A 19,874-nucleotide genomic window follows, 5' to 3' on the forward strand; every position below is an offset into this window, starting at 1 on the left:
AACAAATGACAATTTTCAACACAGAGAAGACTGAATGGGTGCCTTGATTATGTGGGCTAGGGCTGAGGCTGAGAACCACAAATCTACAAAAACTCAGTTCATGTTTTTTAAATACTTTATGTGGTAAAAATACAGCAAAAATAGTTTTTTGGGTTTTTTTCTTTTGTCCAAAGAGGAAAAAAAATATACTGCTTAATGGACATGGTTCTAGGTATGGACTAAACTCATCTCTGGCTCCTCAACTGTTCACTGTAGTGTAAGACTCCAACTTAGGCATCTCCTTCCAGGTTCAGTCATTTATCAAAGCCAGAATCATACTGTAAAGAAAAGAGATTGCTGTTAACATGTGTTTAAGAAGGACCTACAAGAGTTGTCCAACCACTCTCAACTACACAATGGAATTCCTATTTTGAATCTGTAGAGCTCAGCTGATAATACTGTTCTGATCAGAAAAATATGGACCTAAATAAGCAGAACATATTGAAATCCATACATAGTAACTATTTTTTTTATACATAGTAACTATTTAATAAATGCTTGTTAACTGACTGACTCCATTTTCATTTGAAGTTAAAAGTGGTTAAAGGTAAACTTGAGAATATAACCTAAACCAAAGTGAAAAGGAAAAGTGATCAGAAACCTGAATCTTCACAGCAGTTGTTAATTAAGAGACAAATTCATCACTCATTACCACCAACATAAGTATACATCTTATTTTAACAAAGAAAAATTTTACTCTCATGATAATTAAAATAAACTCAGTAAACATGTATAAAGCTAGGAGATACAAAGACTGAAGAAAAATCCCTACCCTCAAAAGGTTTATGAAGGGATAAAATATAAACAAATTAAGTATCAGGTACCTAAAATATCATCAGGACAAAGGAAGATCTAGAGTCTAGATGCTAGAATCAGGGGTGGGGAACCTGCAGACTCCAGGTCACATGTGATCTAAGTCTTTTGACTGAATCCAAGTTTCACAGAACAAATCTTTATAGTAAGGGGATTTGTTCTGTGAAATTTACACTCAAAACACTTGAAGACCTACAGAGCCACATGTGACCTTGAGGGCACAGGTTCCCCACCCCTGTGTCTAGATAAAGTACTAGAAGAAATCTAAGGCAAAAGGGAGAGATTTCAATTGGGGTATACCTGAGAAGGCTTGAAGACAGAACCTGAGCCAGATTTTCAGAGAAGTGGAGGATTTTTTTTTTTTTTGAAGTGAAGGATTTTAACAGATATGGAAGGACTAAAATCAGTTTGTTTTCTTTTTAATTCAGACTGAGTCTGAGCATATGCATGTATATTTAATTGAATAATTCAATATACACTAAAGTGCCTGCTACATATAATTCAATGCATTGTCCCTAGGAGCCCCAGGATGTTGGCAGGAAGAGTGGATGTAGGCTAGGATCCAAAAGGATCTTAACAGCAAAGAAACAGAATTACCAAACTCATTGGGAACAAGTTTATTCCCATGTTTGCTGAAATTAAATGAAGCAGGTCTTCAACTGAAAATTTATTTAACCTTCAGTTTTCATTTTTGGTACTTGGTGGGTTTTTTTTTACATTTATGCAAATAAATGGGATAGATGACAGATATTTTCTGTCTTAAAAAGTAAAGACATAAAAAAGGAAAATTAGGTGGACGATGAAAAGTAAACCAAATGAACTCTAATTTCAACATAATCTATAACAATAAGTTAAAGTGTCAGTACAGTAACAGGATTTAGAAAATGGGCATTACAGGTGGAGCACAATGGCTGTGATTTCTAAGCTGCTTCATTCAATGATGGAATTAAATGTTTAATTCCATCCAGTATAAAAAAGGGAAGACACAGGAGGGCAATTTAAAAAAACAGAAAAAGTCTCCCTCCTCTTGCCTATTAACTAAATTTCAAATAAAACACAATTATAGGCATAATTTTTTGCTCCTCTCCACCTGTCCAGAGTGCTTGGCTTGGAGTCAGACCTGGGTTCTAATCTCTCCTCTAGCACTTCCTCGCTCTTTGAATCCAGATGAATAACCCCTCTAAGCCTTAGTTTCCTCATCTCTAAAATGGGAATAACACCTCTAGTATCTTCCTCACATGCTGTGAGATCCAAACAAGATATATGCAAAGTTCATGGCAGACCCTGAAAAGGTATTTAAATGTTAGCCATGATGCCTCATGTCTTCCTCAGTGGCCCAAACAAAGGCAATTTATAAAATCTGTCATGGCTTTGTAGTAATGTAAATGTAGTAATGTAGAAAACAGTAGGAATCTGCAGCTGATGAAAGTTCTAAATCTTGACATATATATCAACCTACTTCTTTAACAGTAGAAGCCCTTTCACTGTTACATCACAACTCTTTTCGATTTAAAATCTCATAATGTTGCCTCTGAGGCTCAAAAGGATGAATGACTTGCCCACTCAGGTGGTAAGCCTTTGAAGCACAATTCAAACCCTGGACTTCCTGATTTTAAGTCCAGTATTCTATTTATTATTCAGTCTTTGCTATTCCTAATGTATTTCCTTTGTTTACCTAAAATTTGTGAAATGCACTCAGAAGAAAAAAGAAATAAGCCTCATAAGTTTTTAAACAATACCCTATCCTAATTTCCAAGGTCACAAAGAATGCTTTTCACAAGTCAGATGAAGTAGTTTATCCAAATACACACATAAGATATTAGATTCTTTCATTCCCTTTTCCTGAAGAATGAAGAGGTAACAGGAAAGACACAGAAAAGGATTTCACGTTTGAAATTTTGAAAAGAAATATGTAGGGTTTCTGTAGATGCTTCTATTCAGTTTCTGGTGATTCCCTTGAGGCCCCATTACTCCCAATTATTCTCTGGATATAACATTTGAGGATCATTTGGAAGCTGGGTGAGCAGGAGTTTGTCTTGGGGATGCCAAACTGGCCCACTGTTGCTGGTACCAGTGGCACTATGAAATCTGCACAGGACACAGAATTCAGTGAGTCTACCATGAAGTGAAAACTCACAGATAGAGGAACATGAGAATAAAGGGCTTAATTCTTAACCAGTGAATAGAACTTTAAGCATGTTGACAGTTCACTGGCTAAGAGGTTAAGTAAAAATTTGGGATATAGATACGATGACAATGACAACTCTGCATAGCTAAAATAAATACAAGTACTCTCCATAAGTCACCTTTGCTTTCAGTATCAATACAAAAATCATCCGTGCTCTAATATGTTGAACATTAAGAAAGTAAAATTCCCTGGCATAAAGGAAAACCCCAGTGATATTAGACTTACCTATAAAGGTACATAAAGAAACAAAGCAAATGAAAACCAAGCTTGATCATAGCTTCCTTCATGTGTGACTTCAACTGCCCTCGGTTGTGTATCTCTGTAGGATCGAACACTCCCATGTTCCCACTTGGCACCATAATGAACCTGGAAGATTAAAGAATAAAAAATGTTCATACCCACTGACCAACTAATTCAATTACTAGGAATACACAGGAAAGAAATTACTAATAGGAAAAGTCAATTCACCTGAACAAAAATATTACTACCAAAACTACTTATAATAAAAGGGAGTAGCAGGAAAGGGAATGAAGAAACAAACTATGGTTTACAGAATATGGTATTTTAATATGCCATAAGAAATTGAAATATGAAGAACATAAAGAATCCAAACAGCAATATACCCACTGACTACAAGTCAATCAAAATAAAGGCTTCATGAAAAATAATTTTGATACTCATGATCCCTCTTAAACTGAGTTACATTATAAATGAGGGTACTGAGTCAAATTTCAGTCTTCTGATAGGATCAGAGTGTATAAGTGGCTAAGCCTGTGTTCAAATTCAGTCTCAGGCAGGTGAAGAGTGAATAAAGCACTTGGAGAGGGAAATACTTGAATTCAAATCCCATTCCACTTTGTACTTCAATTATGCTGGGCAAGTCATCTAATCTCCCTCAGCCTCTATTTCCTTATCTGTAAAATAACACCTACCTCATAGGACTGTAATGAGGATCAAAGAAGATAACATATATACAGCATCTTAACAAGCCTTAAAGCTCTATATAAACACTGGCTATTATTATTATAAGTACATATATATGTGTGTGTGTGTGTGTGTATGCATACATGCACATACACACACACATACATACATTATGCTAACATTTCTAATAAAAGTATAACTATCATTATCTCATCCCTCTGCTTCTTCCCGCCTCAAAATATGAACATTCCCCAAGGTTTAGTCCTCAGTCTTCTGTTCTTTTTGATGATCTCTAAAGTTCCTTCCAACTCTAAATAATATTTTCTCATTATTCCCCTCCTTCATACTCCACTGGAAAAAGTAGCCTCATCACTTTACACACAGTAATAGAATTTAATAAATTGCTGAATCAAATTGAAGGTTTTATACAAGGAGGTAATACAATAAAAGTGATGTTTGTAAAAGATTAACATAGCCCATGTGTGTAAGATGAGTTAAAAGAAAAATACAAAGACAAAAACAAAGTAGTGTCTTCCCTCAAAGAGCTTACATTCTATTGGGAGGAAACACACGTATACAGAAAATTCAATACAAGCTATATACAGAGCAATTTCTGAGGCAAAGGGCAGTAATGATCGCAGATATCAGGATAAGCTTCCTACAGGAAGAGATACTTGAACTGAACCTTGAAAGCAGCAAGGGATCCTCAGAGGCAGAGGTGAAGAGGATTCAGTCTGGACATGAGGGACAGCCTACGCAAAGGCACGGTGACACATGATGTGGTATCAGGTATAAAGAATACAAGTGGGCCAATCTGGCTGGCACATAGAACCATGAAGGAGAGAAATGTGTGATAACCTCTGAAAGACTGGTCAGAGCCTCATTGTGACAAGAAGCCTAAAAAGGCTGGCCCAAGCCATAGGGAAAAGTCAATCAGAGAAGTCTGTATTTTATTCTACACAAAAGAGAGCCTCTCCAGCTTCTCCACATGAGCATATCCATGGGGTAGGTATATCTTGGCAGCCACATGGAGGATGAGATAGAAACAGGAGGGACCGGAGGTAAGGAGACCAAGTAGGAGGTTACTGCAATAATCCAGGCAAGAAGTGATGAGGGCCTAAACTAGTGCAATTGGAACAAAAGTAGCACAAGACAAAGGAAAATGATTTTATTAAAAATTTTGGGAAGTAACATATAGGGCTTATATAGAACTTCACTTGGAACTCTTCAACAAAACTTAGTCAATTTCTAGTCGTTACCAATGCATAACAGCAGCCAGTAAAGCAGCATGAAAGCAAACAAGCTGACAGCCTTGAGAGTCCTCCATCATTCCCAAGTATTTGCATTAGCACCAAAACCTGTCCCAATACGGGTATAAGGTATAAGTGAGGAAAGATATCATATTATTTGGAAGTCAGGTGAGCAGGAGTAGTCTTGGGAGACATATTATGGAGGAAAAATCAACAAGATCTGGCAATTAATTGAATATAAAGGGTGAATAATCTATCAGTCAACTAGCATTATAAAGCATCTATGTGCCAGGCATTGCGCTATGCACTAGGAATACAAAGAAAGGGGGAACAAAAACCAAAAAATATAAAAAAAAAAACAGTCCCTGCTTTCAAGGAGCTGAGAGTCTAATAAAAGGAGAAAGCATGCAAACAACTGTCAACAAACAAGATACAGACAGTAAGTTAGGGGTAGTCTCAAAGGGAAGAAACTAAAATTAAGGAAGCATGGGAAAGAGTCAGGAGATAGACATGGGTTAAAATCTTGCCTCTGAAGCTCACTACTTCTATGAGCTTGAGTAAGTCAAATGACTAACTTCCTTGGCCTGTTTTATCTGTAAAATAAGGGTACTGAACTCAATAGCCTCTGAGGTCCCTTCCAGCTATAGATCTATGATCCTATTAACCATCCCTCTCCCAAATAAGTCATCTTCTACTCTGAAATTCATGTTAGATATTCCTTTAGTCATAGGAGGGAACTCCCATAAGGTACCTGGACTTAGTGCCTCTCCCTCTTCCTGGGAAAAACAGCTGTTCATCGCCTAAAACAGAAGTGACAAGCATGTAGCCCATGACACTCCTGAGTACAGCTCAAATCAGATTAAAATGTAAAATTTAAAAAAAAACACAATGATATTAATATGAGGTTTTCTCAGTGTGGCCTTCAGGGATTTTTATGTATGGTTTAGTGACTCCCAATTTTAGTTTAGTGGCTCCTATTTGAGTTTGATACCACAGGCCTACAGGATTAAGGTGAAACTCCTTCACTTGGAACTCTACAACAAAGCCATAGCCCACCTAGGTAGTTTGAAGGAAAAGAAGATATAGTATTAGAGTACTGAAGTTAGGAAGACCCAAGTTCAAATTCTGCCTCAGTCAGTTACTAGGTGTGAGATGACAGGTAAGTCACTGTCTGAGTTTTCCCATCTGACAAATGGGAATAATAATGGCACCTACTTCCCAGGGCAATTGTGAGGATAAAATGAGATATTTTAAAGTGCTTTGGAAATCTTAAAGTGCTATATAAATACTATTTACTACCTTTCCTGTGTTCTCCTCCATTATTCTTCTTTATGAAAATATCATCCAGGCAAATTTCCTGCCACTGTTTTGTTATATGCCTAAATCCTATTTATTCTTCAAGGCTATGCTCAGGTGACATGATGATCTCATCCTCCTCTCTGACGAAAATACTGACATACACTGACAAAACCACTTATTTGGCAATGAGTTGTATACTCTCTTGGGATATCATGTTTTTATTGTTATTTAATTTTCCATGTATTTATATCCTGTTTCCAGAAATGAAGTCTTTGTGACCAGGGACCACATTTTATAATTTTTCCTGTCTCCCCCACAGTGTCTGGTATAAAGTTTTATCCAGAGCAGATGACTGACAAACTGAGGAGGAAGTTATTTCTTCTGAAGAATTCTTATGGAAACAGTCTTCAAACACACATACTGTCTTCATGTAATTAAAAGGAAGAGGGATCTTTGGACTTGACAGCCAAAAGCAACCAAGGGGAGTGCCTCTCTCTGTTGCAATTTAACTAGAAGTACAAAGGTACTTGAGCTCTTAATTTCTTCCATGTATATCTTAGTGTCCAGTAAGATAAGTAAGCCCTTGCATGCATTAAACTCCTGATGGTATGGTTTGTGGTTAGTTAAAAGGATACCCAAGACCTAGAGACTAAAGATTCAAGTCACCACTGTAGCTCTTGTACAGTGTGTTAAGGTCAGAATGAGACAGCACTTTACAAGTAGTGGGGTCTTGATTTATCTAGCAGTGAGGTCAAGGTCAGTGGGTAGATCTATGAGACATAAACATGTTGACTCTGTTCAAGTCTACCCGCCTTCTTTTTTAAAAAGACTGATAAAAGATATAAAGTAATTTTCTAATTTACAGATTTAATATTAGGCCAATTAAACTACTAAGAAAATACTTTATAGAGCTTGACAAAATAATAAAAAAATTCATTTGCAGGCACAAAAGGTCTAAAATCTCCAAAGGACAATGACAAAAAGTAGAAATGAAGGGGCAAGATCTAAAATATATTATAAGCAGTAACCATCAAAACATTATGATATCAGTTTAAAAAATACATAAAATAAGATCAGTGGAACAAATTAGGTAAGTAGGAATTAGAAATAACTAAATTCAATTACCCAGTTTTCAATAAACCAAGAACACACACTACCTAGAGATTAATTCCCTATTGGCCACAACTGGGAAAACTGTTTGGCAAAAACAAAATCACAAAAAATCCTCAAAAATACAGGCCAGAATTTATACCATATACCATAAGAAATCCCAAATCGAAACCTTAAAAATATAGAAGGTCACATCACATACACCAAAAAAAGAGAAAAACATTATCACTAACAATTGTGGGTAGCAACAAAATTCTTAACCAAGCAAGGGACAAAGGCAATTTAAGAATTAAAATAAATTAGTTTATATAATGTCAAAAAGCTTTTGAACAAACAAAATCAATGCAACAAGAATAAGAAGGGAAACCAGTGAATGAGAAAAAAATCTTTACAAAAATATTCTTGTTCAAAGTCTGATATCCAAGATGTAAATGAAGCTAACATGAATATATATACACATATGTATTGTAATCAAGGGTCATTCTCCAACGGACAAGTAGTCAAAAGTTTTTAACAAACAATTCTCAAAATAAAAATTACAAATTATTAACTATGAAACAGCTCTAAGTCATTAATAATTTTTAAAAATGCAAATCAAAATATCACTTGAGATTTTATCTCACTAGCAAATTCACAAAGATATCAACTGATTGGAAAAATACAATGTTGGAGGGACTGTGGCAAAACAAGTACATCAGTACTTGGCTGGTGGAGCTAAGAATTAATTCAATGATTCTAGAAAGCAAGTTGGAATTATGCTGAAAAGGTGACTCAAATGTCCAGACACTTTTAAGCCATAGATCCCACTACTAGATCTATGCCCCATGGAAGACAAAAATAGAATGGAAAATCTCATTTACACCAAAATATTCATTATCTCACTTTCTGTGATAGCAAAGAATCAGAAAGAAAGTAGATGTCCACTGAATGGGAAAAAGTTAACAAAAATGGTGCATAAATATAATGAAATGTTACTAGGCTATAAGAAAGGACAAATAAGAAGAACACACATAAGCATGAAAATATGTAACTGATACAAAATGAAGCAGAACCAAAAAACAATATACACAATAACTGCAACAATGTAAATGAACAAAAAATAAATCAAAGTGGTCACTGTCTATTAGACATATTACAATATGCTTGACCTGAAAAATGAGATGAGAAAATGTACCTCCCTTCACCAGACAGGTGAGTGACTAAGGGTACAAATATTGCTTATATTTTCGGACTCAAATGACATGTTAGTTTTGCAGAAACTTTTTTCCCCCTTTTTTCTTCTTGAGGGGGGGAAAGAGATCTGAAGATGATTTCAAAACAAAAGATTAATTTTTGAGTGAAAAGAGTCTTAACTAAAGGAATAACAATGTAAGTGGGAAAAATAAGAAAGCAACACTCAGTCAATTGATCATGCATAAATACGAAAGAAGACAGCTAAAAGTTTCCAAAAGCACTAAACTAGTACCATAATAAATGTGGTTTTTAAGCACTGTTTGTTATTTTAGGGTTCTTTGCAAGTTAGAAAGTATGCTGTATATTCATAGAACTATGAGGGTATTTCCAATTTGCCATATTTGAACATATTTAAACTACACATTTAAGTCAAAGTTTTAGTCATTGTTACTGTTAGCTAATTTCCATGTTATAATATATAATCTGTAATGATCTGTGGTTTTGACTAAATGCAACAAAAAAACCTAACATTTTCAGTCAGTTTGAAAACTTTTTCCCTGAAAGAATTAAGTTCTGAATGAAAGAACATTTTTCAAGTTTACAATAGCTAAAAATTAGAGACTTGAAAAAATATTTGCACAATATAAATTTACGCCTTTCCACCAGAACAGAATCTTGAAAATAGCTATTTTCCCACTCCAAAGTAAACAAGTCATACATGCTACAGAAGTCATAAAGAATCCTTTCATTTACTATGTTATCCAATAACTTCTTATTAAGAATAAGCCATTTAAAAAAAGTACAATAAATGTTTTGACTAGCTTTCAAATGTGACTTAGTACACCCTCATTTTTACTAGTCTAAGACAAAAAACCTGCCCTAATAAAATAACTAAATATGCTGTACTCACCGATATATATTCCAGGTAGCAACAGGCAAGTTGAGGAGAAAGATGAACCAGTGCAATGAAATAAGCATTAATACAGTAACAATAGTGTGGCCAATCAATTCTGGGACCACCCACTGAAAAAAAAAAAGGAAAGAAGCACATTGTTTATATCACTTGTAGCTAAGTCTATGAGTATAAAAAACCTCCATACTGGGATCTTGGGACTTTACCCAAGGGCAGATGCCTCGGATCTGCAAGCAGCTTCACCTGCCTTTGCAACCAATTTATTGCCTTCAAGGTTGTTTTAAATAACATACTTAAATTTCATGTTTGATTTTATCATGCAGATTGAAAGTCTTGCTTGAAAAGGGGGTGGGGGGGGTGTGGAAATCTGGTTTACTTTTAATTCAATCTCTGTGCTTTTAAAAAAAAACAAAACCTAAGTCAATATGACCACAAATTAGGGCACTACAGCTGGAAAGGGACAGGGACTGAACCTATAATTTTAGGGGCATAAGGAGCTCCTGGTGAGAAACTTCTACCATATAGGCCAGTCAGTACCTTCTTTACAACTTCTGATTTTTAAAGAGCTGCTCAGAGTAGTGGTATCAAACTCAAATAAAGTGAGGACCCACTAATCCATACATGAGGATCCCTGGAGCTACAGAGTGATTTAGTCTTAAAATGTGACATTATCTATGTTTTACCATATTTTGATTTATTTTGTTAAATATGTCTCAATTACATCTTAATCTGTTTCTAGCCAGACTCTGGCCTCACATTTGCTGCCTCTGGCTGACAGCACTGAAAAATAACTTGTCTAAGTTCACAGTGTGGCTGTCAGAGGTGAGACTTGAATTAGATGGTCCTGATTCCAAGGCCAGCTCTCTACCCTCTATGCTTGCAACAGCTAACATCTCCAGGAGACCTTTCAACCAGGAACCTCAATGTATTTTATGAACACAACATTCTTGTGGAGACCACCATTCAACTCGAGGAAGGATATAAACCTAAATAATGAATAAGCTTAAAGTAAACACTTGGAAGGGCAGGCAAGCAGTGGCAGAACCAGGACTTAAATTTAAGATTACATTATTACATTAACATGACAACACAATTTTAGTTTCCTTCATTTATAATTCCATTTTTCATGTACTGACAACTATTGTTTGGCTCTCCATGGGGCAAACGAGAAGCAGAGGATGTGGGAACAGAAGGACCTAATAAAATGTTTTATATTAACTTATGTTTTATCATTTTTTAATAATATATTTTAATAAGCCAAACAAAATGGAATATTAAAATAACTCCCAATCAACCAAATCCTCCCACTGGGTAATTTACTCTCTAGGGACAAACCATAAGATACTTGTTCCTTTCACATTTTCTGAAAGTGTAGTCAAACTTTCAAACTACTAACAAATGTATAATTTAGTTCAGCAGTCAACATTTATTTATACTAGCCTTATTTCTTTTCTTTAGATAGTGTCACTAAACTGATAAATTGGGGGAATATTGTTTCCCTAGTCTTTAGAAAAGTATCTGAATACATATCTCATGCTATTGTTAGGAAAATTATGGAGAGATATGTCTATCTAGTTAAATGAATTCTGAACTGGTTGAAAGGCTGGACTGAAAGGATAGTCACTAATCGTTTGATATCAACTTGGAAGATGCTCTCCAATGGAGTTCACAGGAACATATGTTTGGCTGTATGCTGCTTAACATTCTCATCAATAGAAGGTATAGATGGCATCCTTTTTTCAAATCTGCAGATGACATAAAGCTAGAAGAGATAGTTACTCTGTACGATGAGTCAGGATCAAAAAAGATCTTATCTTACCAGTCTAAATCTAATAAAATTAAATGTAACACGGCTAAATGTAAAGTCATATACCTGGGTTTAAAAAAGTTAACTTCAAAAATACAAGACAGAAGTGACTCATCTGCAAAAGAGCTAGGAGTTTGAGTGGACTACAAGTACAATGAGTCAAAAAGTGTGATATCCCTACAAAAAAAATTTAATGTGACCTTAAGCTGAATAAAGAGGGCCATAGCTTCCAGAACAAGTAGCTGACAGTCTATATTTATTCTACCCTGGTCAGATATCTGGAATGTTGCACTGATTTTAGTGTACCAAAATTTAGTACGGACACTGAGAGGCCAGTGAGCATTCAAGGAAGGCAAGCAGAAGGCTGAAGGAGCACATAATATGAACACTAGCTGAAGAAAATAAGGATGTTTAGCCAGAAAAGGAAATTCATGGAGAAGGAAGGAGCAATGTAGCTGTCCTCATATATTTCAAGATCTGTCATGTGGAAGATGGATTACCCTTGTTCAATTTGGCTTCTGTGCGTAAAACTAGGAGGAATGGGTAGAAGTTGCAAAAAGGCAAACTTAGACTTGATAGGAGGAAGAACTGCCTAACTAAGAACAGTCTAAATGCAGAATGTACAGACTGAGTAGGTTGTGGGGTTGTCTGTTTTTTCCAGATTTTTCCAAACATGAGTTGGAGTAAATGGCTTCTGAAGTCCCTTCTAATTCTGAAGTTCTGTTGTGATTTCTTGACAGAGTGCCAGAAGAACAGAATTCAGTCTCAGGAGCTTAGGTTGACAGTGTAAAAACAAGGCAAAAAAGGGTAGGAGATGGTAGTCAGGAAAGAGCATATAGAGGTGGTACAGCTGCTATAAATGACATCCCTGTGTGTGGCAGAACAAGAAGGCAGCTCACCCCCAAAGCCAATGTCACTTTCAGCCCTGACCCTAGGGAGCAAGTGCCATCATCAGTTCCAAAAGAGCTGTGAACTTATGAGATAAGACAAACATCCAGGAAGGATGATTTCATAAAATTCTCATTCAAATCCCAAGGACTGCCAAATCCTAACCAGCTATATCCATATTATAATTAGCTAATACCATCCTAGAGATCTGCCAATGTCTAGGTGTCTCTAAAATGACTTAAATCAGGGGTTCTTAATTTTTTTTGTGTCACAGATCTCTCTGGCAATCTGGTGAAGCCTTTGTATTCCCTTAATGTTTTAATTGTATAGGACTGCTATGAAAGGCAATTTTATTAAAATACAGCTATCAAAATATTTTTTTAAACAAATTCACAGACCTCTGACTTAAATGGATGACAAGGAATAACCCTCTCATTAAAAAAAAACAAAGAACTGGTAATATTTTGTATGGATGGTAATTTTTTTTCAGTTTTCAAGAGAAAACCTACAAAGCATTCTACACACTAAACAAAAATAATTTGCCACTCAACTAACCAAGAAATTATTTGAAAGTTAGCAATTCAATAACAATGTTACTACTAGGTAATTAAGATACAGTTTATAAAAAATTCAACTTGAAAAGTTTCATTTTATTTTTATTGTGGGCCTCAGTATTAAAAAAATGGATAAGACACACGAAAATAGTTTTTAAAGTCATGTGTATAGTACCTTTTGTGAAAAAAGCATAGATCCATCTTTACGCCAGGATGAACCAGTACTAATTGTTTCATTTACTTACATTCAATTTCTACAATTCAAATATTTTTACCAAAATAAAATTCTGCATCTTGCAAAGGGGCAAGGGAAGAGAGGTGGAGAAAATTTAAAACTTATGGAAGTTAATGTTGAAAACTCAAAATAAATAAATTTATGAAAAAACAAAAAAAAATAAAATTCTTGCTAAATTAAAGGCGATATTGCCTCAGTTGCCTGAAGGGAGTCTTTTAAATAAAAATGCCCACTATTTTGGTCTGACTATAATTTTTCTCCCAAAACTGGATCATATAAACTCAAAGTATGGCCTATAAGCTGCACTGTGCTGATAAATGTTTAACAAGGAGAGGGGTAGTAGAGTATATATGACAGATTTGTAAATTTAATCTGCATTCTTAATATTTTCTCCTCCTCACTTTAAGTCTAGACAATCAATAAAACAATAAATCAAGCACTGATTTATATATGCCAATTTCTGAGATATAAATACTCATACTAAACAATTTCATGATGGCTCCAGCTGGTTCAGGCTGGCTCGTACCATCCCTACCTTTAAGTGTTAGTTTTCATCTTGTGTGTATATCTGTGTGTGTTTCCTTTCAGAGGTATCATAATAGTAGTATGGCTACGAGTGACTGCCTTTTCAATTATCATCCTCACCCACGGTCTCCAAAGTGAAGGAAACACAGACTTGAGAAAGAGAACAGCTTTACTCATGTAGGTACTTTGCCTCTGCTGTAACAGTGAGAGGAAATGAAAGGGAGAAAAATGAGGAACTAGACACAGATTTTTTTCATGTCAAATATTCCTAGCAGCATTTGATTACATCAAGTATTGTGAAATGTCAGAACTAATCAAATCTCTGAAATGCAAGGAAACTCTCAAGTCATCTGGTCCCTATCTTATCTCTGAGCTTACTCAGGAATACCCTTGACAAACCTAGCCTCAGCTTGAATCTTCCAGTGACAAGCACCGGTTTTGGAGTCAGAGGGCCTGAGTTTAATCCAGGCTCTGCTTCTTATTATATGTGCAACCTTGGGCAAGTCACTTAACTACTTTCTGTCTCAGTTCCTCATCTGTAAAATGAGGGTTGAACTAAACAGCCTTTGTGATCCCTTCCAACTGCATTCTGATTCAGGCCATTCCATTTTTGGATAGCCTTGACTGTTAAAAAGGTCTTTATGTTGAAATGAAACGTGTCTCCTTGTAACTACTAACCATTATTTTAGTTCTACCTTCTGAAGCTACACAGATTAAGCTTCAACCCCACATCCATACAACAACCATTCAAATACCTGAAGACATCATTAAACCTGCTCTTCTCCAGGAGAAACAACACTAGTTCCTTCAACCAATCCTCCTCTGACCTAGTTCCTAATCCTTTCATCATCACAGATGATTTCCATCTTGTCCAATGTCCCTCTTAAAATGCCTCACCTAGAAATGAACATACTATATACTATATGTGATCTGACCAGCAGAGAGAACAGTTGTACAAATCCCTTCCTTATTACGGGAAATACACTTCTAATCATAAAGCCTAATGTTAGAGTTTTTCAGCAGATAAACTACACTGACAACTCTAGTTGAGTTTACAGTCAACTAAAACCCCTGAATCTTTTTTTATACACAATGCTGTTAAGACACATTTCTTCCATCCCACATTTAGGAAGTTAACTTTTTGAATCTAAGAACTTTGAATGTTAGAAGGATAGCCTGGTATAGTAAAAACTGCAATGGACCTAGGAGTTAGAAGATGAAATCTGGGCCCTACCTCTTACCTATCTGTGTAACAGCAGATAAAGTAACAATCTCTTTTCAGTCATCTCACCTATAAAATAGAAATTATCTTTATACTATCTATATTACAGGAAGAAAGATTTTAGAACAATAAAGCACTATATACATAAGTGTAATCTGTTGTCATCACCATAATTCCAGTTCATAGGTTGGAAGAAAGAATGGCTTCCTACATATTGGTTGGACACCCTATAGCAAATTTATATAAAGACATTGACAAGAACAGCAAAGGATGGGCAGGCATGGATAGGGTGCAACCTGCATCACTTCGGGAACTCCAGAATCAATGAGCTCAGATATCCATTTGTGTTTGAGAATAATATCAATTAAATTTCATCTTGTCAAATTTGGGCACTCTTAAAACAATCTGGATCCATCTGTTTTTTTTAAATTCTGTCAGCGTATTGTAGCTAACCCTCTTGGCTCTGTATCATTTGAAAATCTGATATACATGCCATGGATGTCTTCATTTGAATCAGTGATGAAAATGTTGAAAAGGTCAGGGTTTAAGACACTGTATTCATGCACACCAGTAGCAAGACCTCCCTCCAGCTTAATATTGATTCATTATCAAATGTTCTTTAGGTACAGATTCAACCACTCTGTTAAGTCACTTAACTACACTTGGCTAAGGGAGTGTCAGGAAGTGACAGAACTCCAATTAAATCTGGGTTCTCGTGATTTCAAGTACAGTGTTCTCTCCTATGCTATTTATGTCACCTTCTAAGTTCTCACAAACCACCTGAGAATGTTCTATATTTTGCCAGGGATTGACATCAAGATCAAGAGTCTAGTTTCTAGAGAATCCAATTCTTTCCTTTCCCCCTCCCTGATATATCAGTATTTTTCTATTTTCAGTCTTTTGGCATATTTCACATTTTTCAGGATTCTGAGAGACTCTACAATTTCATCTAGTTTTTTGTTGATGTAGATCATCTAAGACAGGTGAATTCTGTGGGATATTTTTATGGAGAACACAAATTTACTCTTGTGCTGCTTGGCTCCAGGGAACTGAACCAGGAGTAGGGAATGACAAATTTTGGTTCAATTAAGAAATAAGTTCTTTAGAATTAAGAGTTGCCCCAGAATGAGATGGAAATAGCTTTGGAAGGTGAGAGAAGAGTTGTTCTCTCTCATTAGATGTGTCCAAGTTGGGGCTAGATGTTCCCATGTCAGGGAGACTACAGTACAGATTCATGCTTCAGAGAAAGTCTGGACTAGAAGACTTCTGAGGTTCCTTCAAACTCTTAAGACTCTATGATTCTTTGAAAAGTCATTCAAAGCAGCTTGGTATGCCTTCTTACTATCTAGTTGCTTGTCTTGAATTTCACTTTCCTCTTCACCAAGTCTATCCTACCATTACCAGTTTGAGGATCCTTTTTCTCAACTGACAAGGCGGAAGCAGAGTAGCTGGGTGTTTAGTTTCCCTTCTCTTTCTCATGAGGTAACATTATTATTATACTATCTGCCCCAAAGAGTAGACTCAGCCCTTCCCTGGTATCTTTACATCAAATCTACTTTTTAAAGTTCTTTATTGTCCTTGGAATATTTTTTTTTAATTCTGAAAGCTTGAGTTCATTCTGACCTACTGCCTTCCTGATATTATTTTGAAAATATTACATCCATAATTCAAACTTAAAGAACAACACGTATTCTAAAGTCAACTGTTCCCTTTCATTGGTACAGAAGATTGAGAGCTGACTAGATTCCTATTGATGAGAATATTAGAAGACAGGGTTTTTTTTAAGTCTTACCTTGTTTAATTTTGAGCAACAAGACCTAGCATTGATGTAGTCACATTCTAAATCAGATAATGTGATTATCTGAAGACCAAGATAAGGAACCATTAAATTTGTTCTCTAATAATACAACACTGATTTCATTTTGAAGTCTCAGAAAATTACTAAGTATACAACCCACACTGCTCAAAGGTAGAATGAGGTTTAACTTGATAAAAAATTTTGCTATTTCTTTACCAAAGAACGTTAAAGTCAGATTATTAAAACAACTTAAATTTCTCATTTGTTTTATCCCTTTTCAACCAATGACATTCATGGATAGCTCTAACAGTAGTAACTATGTCTACATCTGGGCCTCCCAAATATAACACAATGTAAAAAAACCGGGAGATTAAAAAGATCCAAAATGAAATTACAAAAGCAGTAATGTAATAACTATTTTTAAAAAATTCTTTTTAACGGAACCATTAAGCATATATCCTTCATTTCCTCAATGTCCTTATCTCCTTAACCCCCAACATTCTGGGTTTGTGCTCACCATTCTACAGAAAACTGATAAGCACTATCAGTTACAAACACTCTTATTAGGTGATTTTGCTTAACTGAATTGTGGAAAAGCACCGAGGGTTGTTTTGTTCACTGTTGGAGCTTTGGGGTTGTTTTGTGTCAAAAAAAAAAATCAACTATCAAATCAAATTATCAATTTTAAAAGTATTTTAAAACTGCCATAGTATAACCAAAAGGCAATACGGTCTAACAAACGGATGGTTTAATTCCGTCTAAACAATGGTGATTCTTAATCTAGTGTCCATGAACTTTTAAAAAATATTTTGCTAACTATATTTCAATAGAAATGGTTTCCTTTATGATCACATATGCATTTAAAAACATTGTTCTGAGAAAGAGTCCTCATTTCAGCAGACTGTCAAATGGGTTCATGACAAAAAAGGTTAAACATTTACGACCTAAAATCTCTAGAAAAAAAGTGGGAATATTAATTTCTAAACCATTCATTCATTTATTCAACAATTACTGAGTGGGTACATTATTATGTTCAAGGCACTAAGCACTATAAAATAGGAAGCAGGTTGTAGTTTAATTTTAATCACAATGTGATCATTATTATGCAACACTGTTAATAAGATTGGTGTTCTCGGGCTGAGACAGTGTTTCTTTTCTAGGTCCTGAAGTGCCTCCTTAGTCCAGCCCTGAGCTTCAACAACTACTCTCTGCCTCGCAAACAGTATAAACATTGTAACACCAAAGGATAAATACAAAATCTCCATGAGACTTGGAGCCAATTTCAAAAATGGGCCTGTTTGATAAAAACACTTCCGGCCCGTCGAAAGACTTATGAAGAATAGACATTGTGGGAAACTACAAAAAGTGGTTGTAGAAAGGACGGAGGCAGCTACCTAATTAATGGGGTATTTACAGATAAAACATCTCTTCAAAACTGCTTTTTCAGGAAGTTTTAACATAAAATATCCAGAAAAAGATGTTGTTCCAAAGCAAGAAGTCTTGCTTGGGGTGTGAAATGACTGGGTTGCAACACCCCGGAGAACAAAGGCGGGGAATGGTTACGGGAATGACAAGCGAGCTCCCCAGCACCGGATCAGCCTCGGGGAGCGGGGGCTGGGGCCCGGCCGGGGTCAGCCCCACGGGGTGTCCGGTGCCCCCGCGGCCGGAACCCCCCCCCCCAAAAAAAAAAAGCTCCTGGGGAAACCTAGCCTTCCTCCCCGAAGGGCGCCCAGGGAGGGACCGAGGGAAGGAATCACTCCCGGTTAGGCTGCACCTAGGACTGGGGCGGGGAGGGGGTCCAGCCAGGGAAACCCCCTCACTCACCCCCGCCAAAGCGAGGACCCAGAAAATCACGAGACTGGGGCTCCGCTCGCTCCTCCGCCCGCACACCACCCCCGGTCTCCGGCAGCCCGCCCCGCCCTGGAGCGGGCCCCAGGCGGCCCTGCTCGCGCGCACCCCGGCTCCGCGGCGGGCGGCCCCCCACCTTCTCCTGCCCGCGCCCGCTCAGCTCCAAGGCTGGGGCTCCCCCGACCCAGGCCCGGGCCCGCCACGCCGCAGGGCGGCGGACGGAGTCCCAGCCAGGACAGCAGGCGAGAGACAAGGATACAAAATAGACGGAAAGGAAGATGAGGGCGCAGCAATCGATGAGCGAAAAGACGAAAACCACCGCCTCCATCCTTCGGCGCCTTCGTCGCCGCCAGTTCCGCCAAACCGGCTACCGTCCGCGGAACCTCCCACCAATGGCCTCCCCGCGTCGCTGCATGACGGGAGTGGTAGTCCGCCGCCTGTCAGCTCCCTGCCCCCACGCCCCGGCTCCGAGGCGGCGCCTGCTGCATGCTGGGAAGTGCGGGGCTGCGGCGCTTTGGCTCGTTCTGTCAGGAGGTTTACGAAGCGCCTGTTAGCGGCCCGTCCCCGGGCTGGGCAAAGTGCGGAACCGCAGCCTCCGAGCACGGTTCGTTCCTTAAGGATCCGGGCCTCGGCACTGCGCGCTCATCTTCCAGAGGCCAACTCTGCTTTGCATTGGAATCCCACCCTTTCCGGGATGGTTTGTGGTAAAACTTCTCGAAAAGTCAGTTTTAGAGAAACGAGGAGTCTTCGTGGAGGCTCGGTGCCGTGGAATCAGCTCTGGGTCCGCGCGAGGGCCCGGCTCGGGATTCTGACCCTGACCCTGGCTAGCCTGGGGACCTCGGGCACGTCGCCTCCCTCCTGACCCTGGCTAGCCTGGGGACCTCGGGCACGTCGCCTCCCTCCTGACCCTGACCCTGGCCGGCCTGGGGACCTCGGGCACGTCGCCTCCCTCCTGACCCTGACCCTGGCCGGCCTGGGGACCTCGGGCACGTCGCCTCCCTCCTGACCCTGGCTGGCCTTGGGACCTCGGGCACGACGCCTCCCTCCTGACCCTGACCCTGGCTGGCCTTGGGACCTCGGGCACGTCGCCTCCCTCCTGACCCTGGCTAGCCTGGGGACCTCGGGCACGTCGCCTCCCTCCTGACCCTGGCTAGCCTGGGGACCTCGGGCACGACGCCTCCCTCCTGACCCTGACCCTGGCTGGCCTTGGGACCTCGGGCACGTCGCCTCCCTCCTGACCCTGGCTAGCCTGGGGACCTCGGGCACGTCGCCTCCCTCCTGACCCTGA

General features: G+C 38.2%; 1 protein-coding gene across 2 annotated transcripts; it reads right to left on the reverse strand.

The window, feature by feature from the left end:
* Window positions 1–101: 101 nt before the first annotated feature.
* Window positions 102–19,059, reverse strand: CNIH4 (cornichon family member 4). 2 transcript variants are annotated; one of them, XM_072647727.1, is made up of 5 exons: window positions 18,846–19,059; window positions 16,733–16,801; window positions 9,707–9,819; window positions 3,266–3,406; window positions 102–317 (listed from the first exon to the last, which is right to left on the reverse strand). In XM_072647727.1, exons 1-5 carry the CDS (start codon window positions 18,912–18,914, stop codon window positions 290–292), a joined length of 420 nt encoding a protein of 139 aa, XP_072503828.1. In that variant the 5' UTR covers window positions 18,915–19,059; the 3' UTR covers window positions 102–289. The 2 variants fall into 2 exon arrangements, with proteins under 2 accessions (XP_072503828.1, XP_072503827.1); XM_072647726.1 differs by lacking the exon at window positions 16,733–16,801 and having other exon boundaries at window positions 18,723–18,981.
* Between the last annotated feature and the right edge of the window lie 815 nt (window positions 19,060–19,874).

The sequence above is a fragment of the Notamacropus eugenii genome, chromosome 2 (genome assembly GCF_028372415.1).
Source record: "Notamacropus eugenii isolate mMacEug1 chromosome 2, mMacEug1.pri_v2, whole genome shotgun sequence".
Lineage (NCBI taxonomy): Eukaryota > Metazoa > Chordata > Mammalia > Diprotodontia > Macropodidae > Notamacropus > Notamacropus eugenii.

Bases quoted from the DNA above. Each gene is read 5' to 3' on its own strand.
- CNIH4 (XM_072647726.1), bottom strand. From the start codon at position 18,914: ATGGAGGCGGTGGTTTTCGTCTTTTCGCTCATCGATTGCTGCGCCCTC. The intron at 9,820-18,722 runs GTGGGGGGCCGC...TTTTTTTTTCAG, and splicing joins GCGGGCGCGGGCAGGAGAAG to TGGGTGGTCCCAGAATTGAT. The intron at 318-3,265 runs GTAAGTCTAATA...TTTTCTTTACAG, and splicing joins TTCTTTATGTACCTTTATAG to TATGATTCTGGCTTTGATAA.